At 40.7% G+C, this 13,535-nt stretch overlaps 1 protein-coding gene across 1 annotated transcript in view; it reads right to left on the reverse strand.

Annotated features, from left to right (window-relative positions):
- The window catches only part of CACNA2D4 (calcium voltage-gated channel auxiliary subunit alpha2delta 4), a 112,153-nt gene that overhangs the window by 45,719 nt on the left and 52,899 nt on the right, over positions 1-13,535 (reverse strand). The window contains exons 24-25 of the mRNA XM_006923947.3: positions 5,316-5,411; positions 3,087-3,214 (exon numbers count right to left, since the gene is read on the reverse strand). Coding sequence (XP_006924009.2) covers positions 3,087-3,214; positions 5,316-5,411 — 224 coding nt within the window. The remainder of the gene's footprint in view (positions 1-3,086; positions 3,215-5,315; positions 5,412-13,535) is intronic.

The raw sequence follows: 13,535 nt of genomic DNA on the forward strand, positions 1-13,535 counted from the left end.
ATTTTCCTCTGTCCATGCAGGAGTCCCCAGCCCCCGGGCCACAGACTGGTACTGGTCCGTGGCCTGTTAGGAACCGGGCCGCACAGCAGGAGGTGAGCAGTGGGCCAGAGAGCGAAGCTTCATTTGTATTTGCAGCCACTCCCCAGCGCTAGCATCACCACCTCAGCGCCATCTCAGATCATCAGGCATCAGATTCTCAGAGGAGCACCGGTCCCTCAAAAAGGTTGGGGACTGCTGCGTCCAAGGACCTGGATTAGCTTTTCAAAGCACTCTTGTCCTATAGGTCAAGTTCCTTTATTAAAAAATCCAAGAAAGGAGCAAATTTTATCATGTGTTCTTTTGTTAGACTGTCATTATACCAAATGTTGAAACAAATGGGTCATGAAAGTCTTGTTGTGTGGAGATTGTTATTACAGTGTCAGTTGTAATGAAACTTAAACTGCTCGTTTCTCATATCTGCTATTTTGCTGAGATTATCCATCTCACTTTGCTATAATCAGATATTCCACAGAAATTTAAAATTACTCTGATTCTAGGGACTTACGACATGTGAGGTTGTCCTCAATTGTAGGAATTTGCCAAGGGACTACAACGGACACAAGTCAGCTTCCTCACCATGCTCCTAGAAATGTCTGGATGATACTGATATGGCTGACCCCTCTGCAGTGTTCTCCAGGCCAGCAGGTCTGGGACAGACCTTTCATTGTATGTGTGCTCTATAGGCTTATAGGAGACATCCAAGTGAAAATGTGGGGGCCCTAATGACACAGTCTCTGGAGACATCAGAAATTTCAGCACCTAGGTCTCCTTGCAGCTACGTGGTCCAGCACCTGGGGTGAACGAGCAGGCTACCAGCTGCTGGCGAGGTCAGGCCCAGGGGCTGTGGAAGGGAAAATAACAGGCCCAAGTCGCCTGGGCACTGGCAAGACTCTGTTCTATGCAGGCAGGTTTCTCAGGCTCTGACAAAAGACAGCTCCATGTGGGCAGAGCTCAGTCCACCAGGCCCAGGCAAAGGGCAACGGAGTCAGCCTGGAGAGGCAGATCCTGAGCTGACTCCTCTGCCTCTAGGGGCACCCCCTCCCTTTGAAATGAAAATGTTGTTGTTTTCTTTGAGGGAGAATGGGGGTGTGCAGAGGTGTCCACGTGTCCCTAAGCATATGCATGAGTTAAGCCAGTAAGTGAGGGTGTGAAAAGGGAGCAAGCTCCTACCTCCCAACTCAACGGTCCCTCTTTTTTGGGTTGCCAGCTTCCCCCTCTTCTCCTTGTGGCTCATTTCCCACCCACCCCCCCTCCTACCTCACAGCCACAAAAAGCTCCCCCAGCAGCCAGCAGGCACATCCCAGTGACAATGCTGGCAGGAGAGACCCTATCACCTTGGGCTGGGGACAGGGGCCAGGGCCTCATCCAAGAGAACCTCCCCAGGAGCCCCTGGTGCTGCTGTAGCGCCAAGGTGGTGCCAGGAAGGAAGAGCTGCTTCATTCTGGCTCCGATGGGCAGTGTGGCAAGGGGAGCTTAACCTTGGCTTTGAGAACCTCCCTCTCAGCTTTCACTGGGAATGACGGCACTCACTGTCACCCTCCCCTTCCTGCCTTCCACTCAGTTCAGTAAAAGAGTCCAGACTTTGGTGAGCGGACTTGAATTTAGGCTGGCTCTGTGGTTCCCTAGCTGTGTAATCCTGGGCAAGACACAGAACCTCTCTGAGTCTCGGATTCTCCCTGTGTAAGAAGAGGGAGAATACCACTTATCTTGTAGGGTTGTGCAGATTAAGGGTGTTATGTGCAGAAAAGCATTTTGTAAAACACATTAACGATACATTGAGTGGAAGGAACTGGAGTAAGAAGAAGATGCGGGCTTAAGCTCAAGGAGAAGAAGACACCCAGAGGGCACAGAGGGGACCCCTCCTCATTGCCGCAGCCCCAGAGGGCCTCCCCGGCTGTCAGCTCAGGGTGTTTCTCTATCAGGAAGCCGAAGGATGGTTTTAGTGGAAGTGGTGGCCGGGAGGGTTTGGTGGGGGGCTGGGGGCCGTGCAATCCTAATTCCAATCTACTCCCGCACTTCCCTCTCCTTTCTCATGGCTCCCATTGTCCCTCCTCCTTTTTCTCTTCCTCATCTCACTCTGACCTGAGTGTGGATACTTTCCAGGCCCCCTTGCTCCACCGTGCTAAGGTCAGGCTACCCCAGAGGTGACCGGTGGAGAGCTCGCTCTGGCAGCGCCCTTGGAGGCCTGGACAACCCTTCCGCCTCTCTAGGCCACAGTCTCTTCACATGTAAATCAAGTGGGTGAGGGTCTCTTTCTGTTCTAAATGTTCTACTGCTTTCTTGGTGCTCTGTTAAAATCACTTAATTTTTCTTTTTTGGGTCATTTTTCAGAGTGTGGGCTGGGGGCTGGGAGTTGGGCACCCACGGCTCTGAAACACTTCCTGGTCCTTGGACCAGTGGGGTTTGCTGGCTTGGTCCTTGGGGCCCACCTTTGGCCACACTGCCTCTTACTCTTCAAGCCCCCAGTGGCCTGCCAGCGGGAGGCACCGCATTATTACTGGGAATTTCTGAGGAGCTGGCCGGTAGCTCATTGTTGCTGTTCCTGGGAGACCCCAGGGAGTGGAACCCAGGCTGCTTTCCCTGTTTGTGAAGAGCTGTGGGGGGGCGGTAGCTCAGAAAGTATGACAGTCCCAGATGGAACAAGTGTTACTTTCATCTGGGTGGTTTAAGGAACTTTCAAAGATACTCAGATGTTTAGAAATAGAAGAATCTTAGAGATGAACTCATCCCATATTCTCCTATTTGGAATTTAGGCTAGAATTCAGCTCTTCTTGACTTTTGGTCAAATCTTTTTCCTTCGTTTCATGCTGGATTTTAACTGCCAACTTTGACTGCTGGCTGGAGAACATAGCGACCTGCCTCATATGCAAGGCAGAGACCAGCCAAGCGGTAAAGCCCCAGTGAGCTTTCTCAAGTCACTGTCACGTGTCAGGAGGAAAGTAAGGAGGCAACCTGGAGGTCAGGAGTTCTGCCCCATATCACTAAGAGCGCAGGAGGAGCGGGGCACCCTGGTCCCCCTGGGCCCCGGAGCACAAGGGCGTGATTACCTGGTCCTTCTGCCAAACGGAGATTGAAGACAAAGCTGCCAGCGGGCTGCTCAGCGGCCTGGCGGTACCACAGAGGGAAGTGGTCCATGGTGAACATGCTGGCCTCATCTTCAGGGGTCAGGAACTTCCTGCAAGGAGAAAGATTTGGTTTCTCCTCCAAATCTGGGAACATCTTCATCCCCTACTTCTTTTCAAAAACTGTCATCTTGTCCGGGCCAAGGCAGTGACTCCCCTCTGCTTTGGTGAAGCTGCAGGTAGAAAATATTAGCTCCTAAATTGGTATTGCCGACGACGTCCCCAGAATCAACTGCTATTGCATCTGATGACTGGCACATTAGTAAGGAGGAGAGGTGTGGGGCCTGTATTACAAAAGAATACTTTCCATTTTTATGTAAACTTCTTTGCCTGTAGGGTTTATTTCTTTTGAATATAGCCTAATTTCTTTTTGTCTGCCTAATTAGTATGTCTGAGTAAGGAAATTATATAGTTAACTCCTTCACTGAGCTAATATACTAGCATAAATTCCCCCAAAATGGTCACTTCAAAAGTTATTGCCTCTAGGTTTTAGAATGCATTATGAGTTTTCTTTTTTTTGAGCAGCTTTACCTTGCTAATTATAGTTTTGCATTCCCTGAGCACACACCAGCCGGCAGAAGGGAGTGCTGGTCCAGGAGCAGAGTGGGAGGCAGGGAGAAGCTGGTGGGGTTAGAAATGTTCCTGTGGACAGCCTACAAGTGGGTAGTTGAGGAAGGATTTTAAGACTGCCTGGACTGCATGCCCCAGGAGCCAACCTGCCTGTTGCACAATTCCTGGGCTTCCAGTCACATCATGGTTTAGGTAAAGGGAACCCCCTGGAGTTGTGTGGTGCATGTGCGGCTGGCTGTCCCTGACTTGAGAAGGTCTGTCTGCATGAGATTTTTCTTTTCCATTCTTAGAAGGCTTTTAGAGAGGATGCAGGGGAATGCTGAGATGCTTTCCCCCTTCACACTGCCCGGTGTGGTTCACTTGTGCAACGGACATGCGATTTTCTGATCAGGGTGCAGCTTAAGGGGATGAGGAAGTACAAGTGGGTAGAATAATTGGGAGGAAAGTTCCCCACACAGTTCAAGGTCAAGGGTGAACCCACAGTTTACCCACCAGTCCAATCTGTCTAAGTTATTTGCTTCGTCTCTGATGGGGCCATGAGAAAGGTCAGCAAGGCAGCTTGCTTCTCTCTTTTTCTATTTCTCAGGGAGTGAGGGGAGGTGGGAAGAGGAAAGAGCAACTTAATTTGTTTTCTTAGAAAGCCTCAGCTTTCTAGCAAGCATAGATCTGTCAGAGTCCTGGAAGAAGCTCAAAGATGGTGCTCCATAGCTAAGTGCTCTTGGATTTAGTGGGAGGAGCAGCCAGTGGGTGGGAGGTGAGGACTGAGGGGTCAAGTCTGTTCAGGAGCCCCCTCAGGTTTTCTCCTCCGGAAGCCTTCAGCTATTTGAGTCTTGTGGTTTGCAGAGCACAGGTGGCTCTGCTACCCCCTCCCACTGCCAGAACCCTCCTCTGGGTCCCCACCCTCCCTTTGCTATAACACTTGGCGGGGAGGAAACCAGGTGGCAGGTGCCTGGGCATAGCAGGATTTTCCCAGAATCTGGGCTTTGCTTGGAGCAGGATTTTTCAGTCTTAGCATTACTGAGATTTATGGCCAGATGGTTGTTGTAGGGGCTGTCCTGCATGCTGCAGGACATTTAGAAGCATCCCTGGTCTCCACTCTCTAGATGACAGTAACAATCTCCCCCCGCCCGCCTCCTCCCTATGTCGTGACAACCAAAAATGTCTCTAGACATTGCCCAATGTCTCTGGGGTGGGGTAAATCTCCCCCAGTTGATAATTTCTGGCTTAGGGCATGGGTAAAGTGTCAACAAAAGAGGGGACACAGCCAGAAGATTTGGCCTGTCACATAGAGACCCGTCCTCCTGGGGGAAAACATTTTCTAGGTTTCTGAGGAAGTGACGAACTCTTCCAAACTCAACGTCTTGGTGGCTCTCTTGCTTGATTGGGCTGCCCTCCCTCCTCTCCCAAGGTCACCTCCAGGTTGTGTCTAAGCCTGGGATGAAGGATTACTTTTAGGACCCTCTCACTCTGTAAACCCAATCCTTCCACTTTCCCTGCACTCCAGGAGTCCACATCCCTGCTTGACCACATGCCACAGGAGCACCCTACAGGGATCCCGCTCCTGGGCACCCAGCAGGAACTCACTTGTCAGAGACCTTCTCGGAGCCCACGAACAAGGTGCTTCTGAGGAGGCCAGCCCGGGTACCCAGGAAGGCTACGTCTGCCACGTGCTCGGACTCCCTGTGAGGCAGATAGAGCAAGTGTCACCACCATGCAACACAGTGGCAGGTTCAGGAGAAGGGCATGGAGAGCATGGGAGGACTCGAAGGCCTCTTCCAGCACCTGATCCCATCTGACTGGGGATGGGGAGTGGGGAATCAATCTGGCTCCCCTGGCCAGCACTTCCCCTTGTTAATGAGATCCCCTGGTCCTCTGACTCTCCACTTTTTAAGATCTAGCTCCTAATTTGTCCACTCAGTGTTTGGAGGAGTCGGCTGTGGAAGACAGAGGAAATTCAGGAAGAGAGATTTTGTTTTGGGAACTAAGGAATAGTAACTTCTCATGACCAATGCATACATGGCACCTTACAGTTTCAAAGCCCTTTTCACCTTATTATGAAATGTGAAAGGAGAAGGAATGGACATCCACCTAAGAGAAGTCCAGTGGACTTCATAAACTTGACAAGATTTGAAAAAAAAATCATCTGCTAGCTGGAAGGTAACTAATTTTTCTCAAGATCTCAAAGCTATACTGTTTTGACAGCAGTCATCACCTTTCTTTGAATTTCAGCTTTATTGAAGTATAATTGACATAAAATTGTAAGATATTTTAAGTATGCATTGTGGCGATTTGATATACATATGCATTGTGAAAGAATTCCTTCATCTAGTTAATTAACATATCTATCACCTCACATATTTATCTGTTTGTGTGTGAGTGTTTAAGTTCTACTCTCAGCAAATTTCAATTATACAATTCAGTATTATCACCATAGTCATCATGTTAGACAGATACTCAGACCTTATTCATCTTATAGTGGAAAGTTTGAACCCTATATCAACCTCTCCCTACTTTCCCCACCCCTTGGCAATTACTTTTCTACTTTCTGTTTTTATGTTTCACTTTTTTTTAGATTCTACATATCTGGCTTATTTCACCTAGCATAATGCCCTCAAGGTCTATCCATGTTGTTACAAATGGCAGCATTTCCTTCTTTTTAATGGCTGAATAATATGCCATTATATACACCTAGAAGTGGGGGTGCTGGGTCATATAGTAGTTCTATTTTTAATTTATTGAGGAACCTCTATACTGTTTTCCATAGTGGCTGCACTAATTTATATTCCCATCAACAGTGCCAACACTTGTTATCTCTTGTCTTTCTGATGACATTCTAACAAGGGTGAAGTGATATTTCATTGTGTTTTTGATTTGCATTTCCCTGATGACTAGTGATGTCAAGCACCTTTTCATGTACCTGCTGGCCATTTGTAGGTCACCTTTGGAAAGATGTCTATTCTGATCTTCTACCCTTTTTTAAAAAAATCAGATTGTTTTATTTGCTGTTAAGTTGTATGAGTTCTTTATTTTGGATATTAATCCCTTATGAGACATATGATGTGCAAATATTTTTTCCCATTCAGTAGGCTGCCTTTTCATTTTGTAATGGTTTTCTTTGCTGTGCAGAAGCTTTTCACTTGTCTATTTTTGCTTTAGTTTCCTTTGCTTTTAGTGTCAAACTCAAAAAAATCATTGCCAAGATCTATGTCAAAGAGCTTACCCCCATGTTTTCCTCCAGGAGTTTTATAGTTTTAAGTCTTATGTTCAAGTCTTTAATACATTTTGAGTTGATTTTTATGATTGGTGTAAGATAGTGGTTGAATTTCATTCTTTTGCATGTAGCTGTCCAGTTTTCCCAAAATCATCTGTTGAAGAGACTGTATATTTTTGGCTCCTTTGTTGTAAATTAACTGACCACATACGTGTGGGTTTATTTCTGGACTCTATTCTGTTCTAAGTGTTTGTTTTTATGCCATTATCACACTGTTTTGATTGCTCTACCTTTGTAATATATTTTGAAATCTGAATGTGTGAGGCCCCTGGTTTGGTTCTTTCTTAAAATTGCTTTGGCTTTTTGGGGTCTTTTGGGGTTGTTTCATATAAAATTTCTGATTGTTTGTTCTATTTCTGTAAGAAAAGTCATTGGAATTCTAATAGAGAGTGCATTTAATCTGTAGATTGTTCTGAGTAGTATGGGCATGGAATATTTTTCTCATTTATTTGTATCTTCTTCAATTTCTTTCTTCAATGTCCTATAGTTTTCAGTGTACAGGTCTTTAACCTCCTTGGTTAAGTTTATTCCTAGGCATTTTATTCTCTTGATGCAATTATAAATGGAATTGTTTTTTTAACTTCTCTTTTTGATAGTTTGTTATTAGTGTGCAGAAGCAAAACTGATTTTTGTATATTGATATTATATCCTGTAACTCTACTAAATTTATTAGCTCTAGCAAGTTTTTTTTTTTGTGGTCTTCAAGGGTTTCTCTTTATAATATCACATCATCTGTAAATAGAATAATTTTTACTTCTTCCTTTCCAATTTAGATTCCTTTTCTTTTCTTTTTCCTGCCTAATTGTTTTGGCTAGGACTGCCACTACTATGTTGAATAACAGTGGTGAGAGTGGGTAACCTTGTCTTGTTCCTGATCTTAGGCGAAAAGCTTTTAGCTTTTCACCATTTTTCTTGTTAAACATGCTGGCAGCTGTGGGCATGCCATATATGGCTTTATTTTATCACTTCTAACTTTATTAATATTCTTGCTTCTAGCCCAATTTATTGCAGTCTATTATTCAGTTTCTCTTAGTGCCTGGATTGGTGATTTTAGTGAGTGTATAAGGTAGCCAAGACCCAAAGCATTGACAAAGGGAAGCATTTTTCCATCAAAGTTCTACTGTGTGGCTGTTGGGGGTTTCCCTAATGGAATTCTGTGATGGAGGCTGCACCATGCAATGTCAACTGATAGGACCTGGTGCTGGGTTAAAACCCTTGGTCTATAGTCTGTAAAATCACTGAGGAAAGGGTCTTGAGATGCATATGGGACACACTCTGAATACACTCTGTTTATTTACCAGTTTTTAGAATTATAAGTTGGTTTTTCCTAACATCTTCCAAGTCTTTTTTTTTTTCAGTATCATTATGAACACAGAATTTTAAATATATTTAATATATTTTAATTCATTGCACTCATTGTTACTTTTGCTGCTCTAATTGTCTTGCCTTTGTCCAATGAGAGCTTCTTCAGGTTGGCTCTGGGGTCCTGTTGGCACAACCTCATTAGTCTTTAGTAACTTCTTGCTTCCTGGTATGACAAGATGCTCCCAACTCATTTTGTACATTTCCTGTCCTTGTCCTGGAATCAGACATTTCTCCAAGGATCACCACTCGTTTTAATGAGGACGTTTAGTGTGGACATCGAAAGTTCACAATCCAGATCTGGGGTGCTCATTGAAGTTGGTCCTTTTAATGGACAGAGTGGGGGTACTCTTTGTATTTCTTTCAGAGAAAATACATTGCGAGCTCACTGACATTTTCTATTCACATGTAGCATTACATCTAAACTTCTTTTATTTTAAAAGTTTGCATCTTTTTTCTCTTTTGCTGAAAATACTAGTTCCTAATTATATTAACATAATACTATTTGCTCTATTGATCTATGTAGTTTGAGAATAACAGTGCCAATATTGTTTCTAGCAATGTGGTTATTGAACATAGTTTAAGATTTTATTTATTTAGTGTTTATAATTCTGTATTTTCAAGTTTCTTGAAAGAATTCACCTATGTGTGGTTGTTTCATGAACTTGACACATAGATAAGCTTATTCGTTTCATTTGCGTTCAATTTCTAGAGCTTATATTTTAAAATTTAATTTTGTTTTATAATGATATAAAGCATTTATGTGGTTCCAAAGTCAAATAAGAAGAATAAGGCATATTCAGAAGTCTGTCTCTGTCTCTATCCCCTTGTTCTTCTACTCTTCCTATAAGTAACATTTTTTTATTTGCTTGATTATTGTTCCATTAAAAATATGTATACGTATAGAGGTATAGATATGTGTAAATAACTATGAAAATGTATTTGCTTTTCCTTTTTTTAGATAAACAGTGGGGGTATTATACAGACTTTTCTCCATTGCTAAGATCATTCCATAACAGTATATAGAGGTATTTCTCAAATTTTCTCAAACTTTTATTTTTAATTTATTTTTCAATTATAGTTGACATACTATATTATATTAGTTTCAGATGAACAACATAGTGATTACACATTTACATACCTTGTGAAGTAATCACCATGATAAGTCTAGTACCCATCTGGCACCATACATAGTTATTACAATATTATTGACTATATTTGTATACTTTACACCCCTGTGACTATTTTTATAACCGGCAATTTGTACTTCTTAATTCCCTTCACCTTTTTTCCCATCCCCCCAACCTCCCTTCCATAGGGCAACCATCGGTTTGTTCTCTGTATCTATGAGTTTCTATTTTGTTTGTTCATTTATTTTGTTTTTTAGGTTCCATATATAAGTGAAATCATATGGAATTTTCTTTCTCTGACTTATTTCACTTAGCACCATATCCTCTCAGTCTATCCATGTTGTTGCAAATGGCAAGATTTTATTCTTTTTTAACGGCTGAGTAATATTCCATTGTATATATGTACTACATCTTTATCTATTTGTTTATCAATGAACACCTAGATTGCTTTTATAACTTAGCTATTGTAAATAATGCTGCAATGAAAATAGAGGTGTATATTTCTTTTCGAATTAGTGTTTTCAATTTTTCAAATAAATACCCAGAAGTGCAATTGCTGGGTCATATGGTATTTCTATTTTTAATGTTTTGAGAAATCTCCATACTGTTTTCCATAGTGGCTGCACTAATTTACAATCCCACCAGCAGTGCACAAGGGTTCCCTTTTCTCCACAACCTTGCCAATATTTGTTGTTTGTTGATTTATTGATAAACACCATTCTGACAGCTGTGAAGTGCTATCTCATTGTAGTTTTGATTTTCTTGATGATTAGTGATCTTGAACATCTTTTCATATGTTTATTGGCCATCTGTATGTCCTCTTTGGGGAAACTCATGTCCTCTGCCCATTTTTTTAAATAGAGTTTTTTTTTTTTTGATGCTGAGCTGTATGAGTTCTTTATAGATTTTGGGTATTAACTCCTCATTTGCAAATATCTTCTCCTTTTCAGTAGGTTGCCTTGTTGATGGTTCCCTTTGCAGTGCAAAAATTTTTTAATTTGATGTTAAGTCCCATTCATTTATATTTGCTTTTGCTGTCATTTTCCTAGGAGACATTAAAAAAATATTGCTAAGAGTGATGTCAAAGAGTTTATCGTCTATGTTTTCTTCTAGGAGTTTCATGGTTTCAAGCCTTACATTTAAATCTTCAATCCATTTTGAGTTTGTTTTTGTATATGGTGTAAGAAAGTTAGTCTAGTTTCCTTTTTTGGCATGTATCTATCTGTCCAGTTTTCCCAACATCATTTATTGAAGAGACTGTCTTTACCCCATTGCATATTCTTTCCTCCTTTGTTGTAGATTAATTGACCTTCTAGATATAGGCTTATTTCTATGCTTTCTATTCTGTTCTATTGATCTGTGTCTGTTTTTATGCCATTACCATGCTGTTTTGATTACTATAGCCTTGTAGCATAGTTTGATACCAGAAAGCATGATACCTTCAACTTTGTTCTTTCTCAAGATTGCTTTGGCTATTCAGGGTCTTTAGTTGTTCCATAATACATTTTAGAATTATTTGTTCTAGTTCTGTGAAAAAGGCCATTGATATTTTGATAGGGACTGCATCGAATCTGTAGATGGCTTTGAGTAGTGTGGGCATGTTAATGATGTTAATTCTTTCAGTCCATGAGTACGGTATATCCTTTTTTAAAAATTTGTGTCTCCTTCAATTTCTTTTAGTGACATCTTACAGATTTGTGAGTACAGATCTTCTAATTCCGTGGTTAAATTTATTTCTAGGTCTATTCTTTTCTATGCAAATGTAAATGAGATTGTTTTCTTAATTTTTGTCTCTGATAGTTTGTTACTGGTTTATAAAAATGCAATTGATTTCTGAATATTAATTTTATGCAAATTTACTGAATCCATTTATTAGTTCTAATAGTTTTTTTTTGTGGAATTTTTAGGGTTCTTTCTATATAGTATCATGTCATGTACAAATAATGGCAGTTTTACTTCTTCCTTTCCAATCTGGATGACTTTTCTTGTCTGACTGCTGTGAGATATTTTTTATTTTTTCAGTTACAGAGCATCCCATTATGTGGATTTACCATGGTTTATTTAACAAGGCTTCCACTGATGGATATTTAGTTATTTCCAATCTTTTACTGTTATAAATTGTGCTGCAATGAATAGCTCATATTTTTTTTTTCTTTCTATTTTTACTGGTATGTCTTTGGGATACATTTCTAGAAGTGGAATTGCTGGGTCAAAGTATAAATGCATATATAATATTGTTAAATATTGTCCAATTCTCTTCCACAGTCTTCGAAGCATTTATATTTTCACTGACAATACACAAGAGTGCCTGATTACCAACCATGCACATCAACAAACTTAGCTGGTTATCAGTCTGATAAGTGACAAATACAATCTTGAATTTGCATTCTTCTTATTATGAACTAGACTGTGAATTTTTAAAATATATTTAAAAATGATTTGCTTATATTTTCTATGAACTGTCTCTATCTCTTAGCCATTTTTCCTATAAAGCAATTGGTCTTTTACTTCTCTATTTTTGAAGTTCTTTATGTATTACGAATACATAATATAGGGATAGTAACTTTTTGTTTTACAAGTTGCAAACACTTTTCTGGTTTGTCATTTGTCATTTCCCTTTTCATCTTGCTCATGTTTTTATTTTTGCCAAATGAACATTTTTATGTTGTTAAATTTATCAGTCATTCCCTTATTGCTTCTGAATTTTGAGTCATCGCTGGGAAAGTTTTCCCTACTCCTAGATTTTAGAGCACTTGGCTCACGTTTTCTTTTAGTACTTATATGGTTTCTTTTCTTCCTTCGTCTTCTTCTTCTTCTTTTTTTTACATTTAAATCTCTGAGTCATTTGGACTGTATCCAGGTGTATGGTGTGAGGAAAGAACACAATTTTATCATTCTCCATATGGCTCTCAAACCAGTTATTAAAAAGTCCATCTTTCCCTCACTAATTTAACGTGATGCCTTTGTCATGCACTAAATTTCCACATGCATTTAGGTGAATTTGTGGATTTTTTATTCTGTTGCCTTGGTCTGCTTGTTTATTCCTGTGTCAATACCATACTTTTTAAGTAGTAGATATTTTGTAACATGTTTTACTATGTTGGTAGGACCAACCTTCCTTTGTTCCTTTTCTTTTCAAGGATTTTCTGACTATTCTTTCCTGTTCTTCCAAATAAACTTGATACGAAAAAATACTTATAGCATTCAGAGGATTAATATCTTTGTGATGTTAAATCTTCCTTTTTTTATAGCACAATTTTTAATAGCTAAAGATTGGAAGCAAATATAAGTTCTTCAATAAGAAACTGGTTGAATACTATAAATTCACACAATGGAATACAATAGAACCTTTTTTTAATGGTGACATCGATTAATGAAATCCAATAAGTTTCAGCTGTACACTTTAACAATAAGGCATATATGTTTACATTGTGTGTTCACCTCCCATAGTTAGATTTCTTTCTGTCACCACATATTTGACCCACTTTATCCCATCTACCTTCCCTCTCCCTCCTTCCCTCTCCCCTCTGGTAACCACCAGTCTATTGTCCATGTTTGTTTGTCTCTGTTTGTTTGTCCTGTTCATTTGTTGCTTTTAGGTTTATATTCCACATATAAGAGATATCATTTGATTTTCAACTTCTTCTGTCTAGCTTATTTCGCTTAGCATGATTATCTCGAGTTCCATCCATGTTGTCACAAATGGCAGCATTCCATCTCTTCTTATGAGTAATATTCCATTGTATATATGTGCCACAGCTTCTTTAGCCAATCATCTATCGTAGGACACTTCAGTTGCTTCCATGTTCTGGCCACTGTGAATAATGCTGTTATAAACATCGATGTGCAAATATCTTTTTGGATATGGATTTTCAAGACTTTGGAGTAAATACCCAGTAGAGGGATTGCTGGATCATATGGTAGATCAATTCTCAGTTTTTTGAGGAACCTCCATACTGTTTTCCATAGTGGCTGTACCAATTTGCAATCCTACCAACAGTGCAAGAGGGTTCCCTTTCTCCACATTCTCTCCAACATGTG

This window comes from Pteropus alecto, unplaced genomic scaffold (genome assembly GCF_000325575.1).
Source record: "Pteropus alecto unplaced genomic scaffold, ASM32557v1 scaffold76, whole genome shotgun sequence".
Taxonomy (NCBI): Eukaryota; Metazoa; Chordata; class Mammalia; order Chiroptera; family Pteropodidae; genus Pteropus; species Pteropus alecto.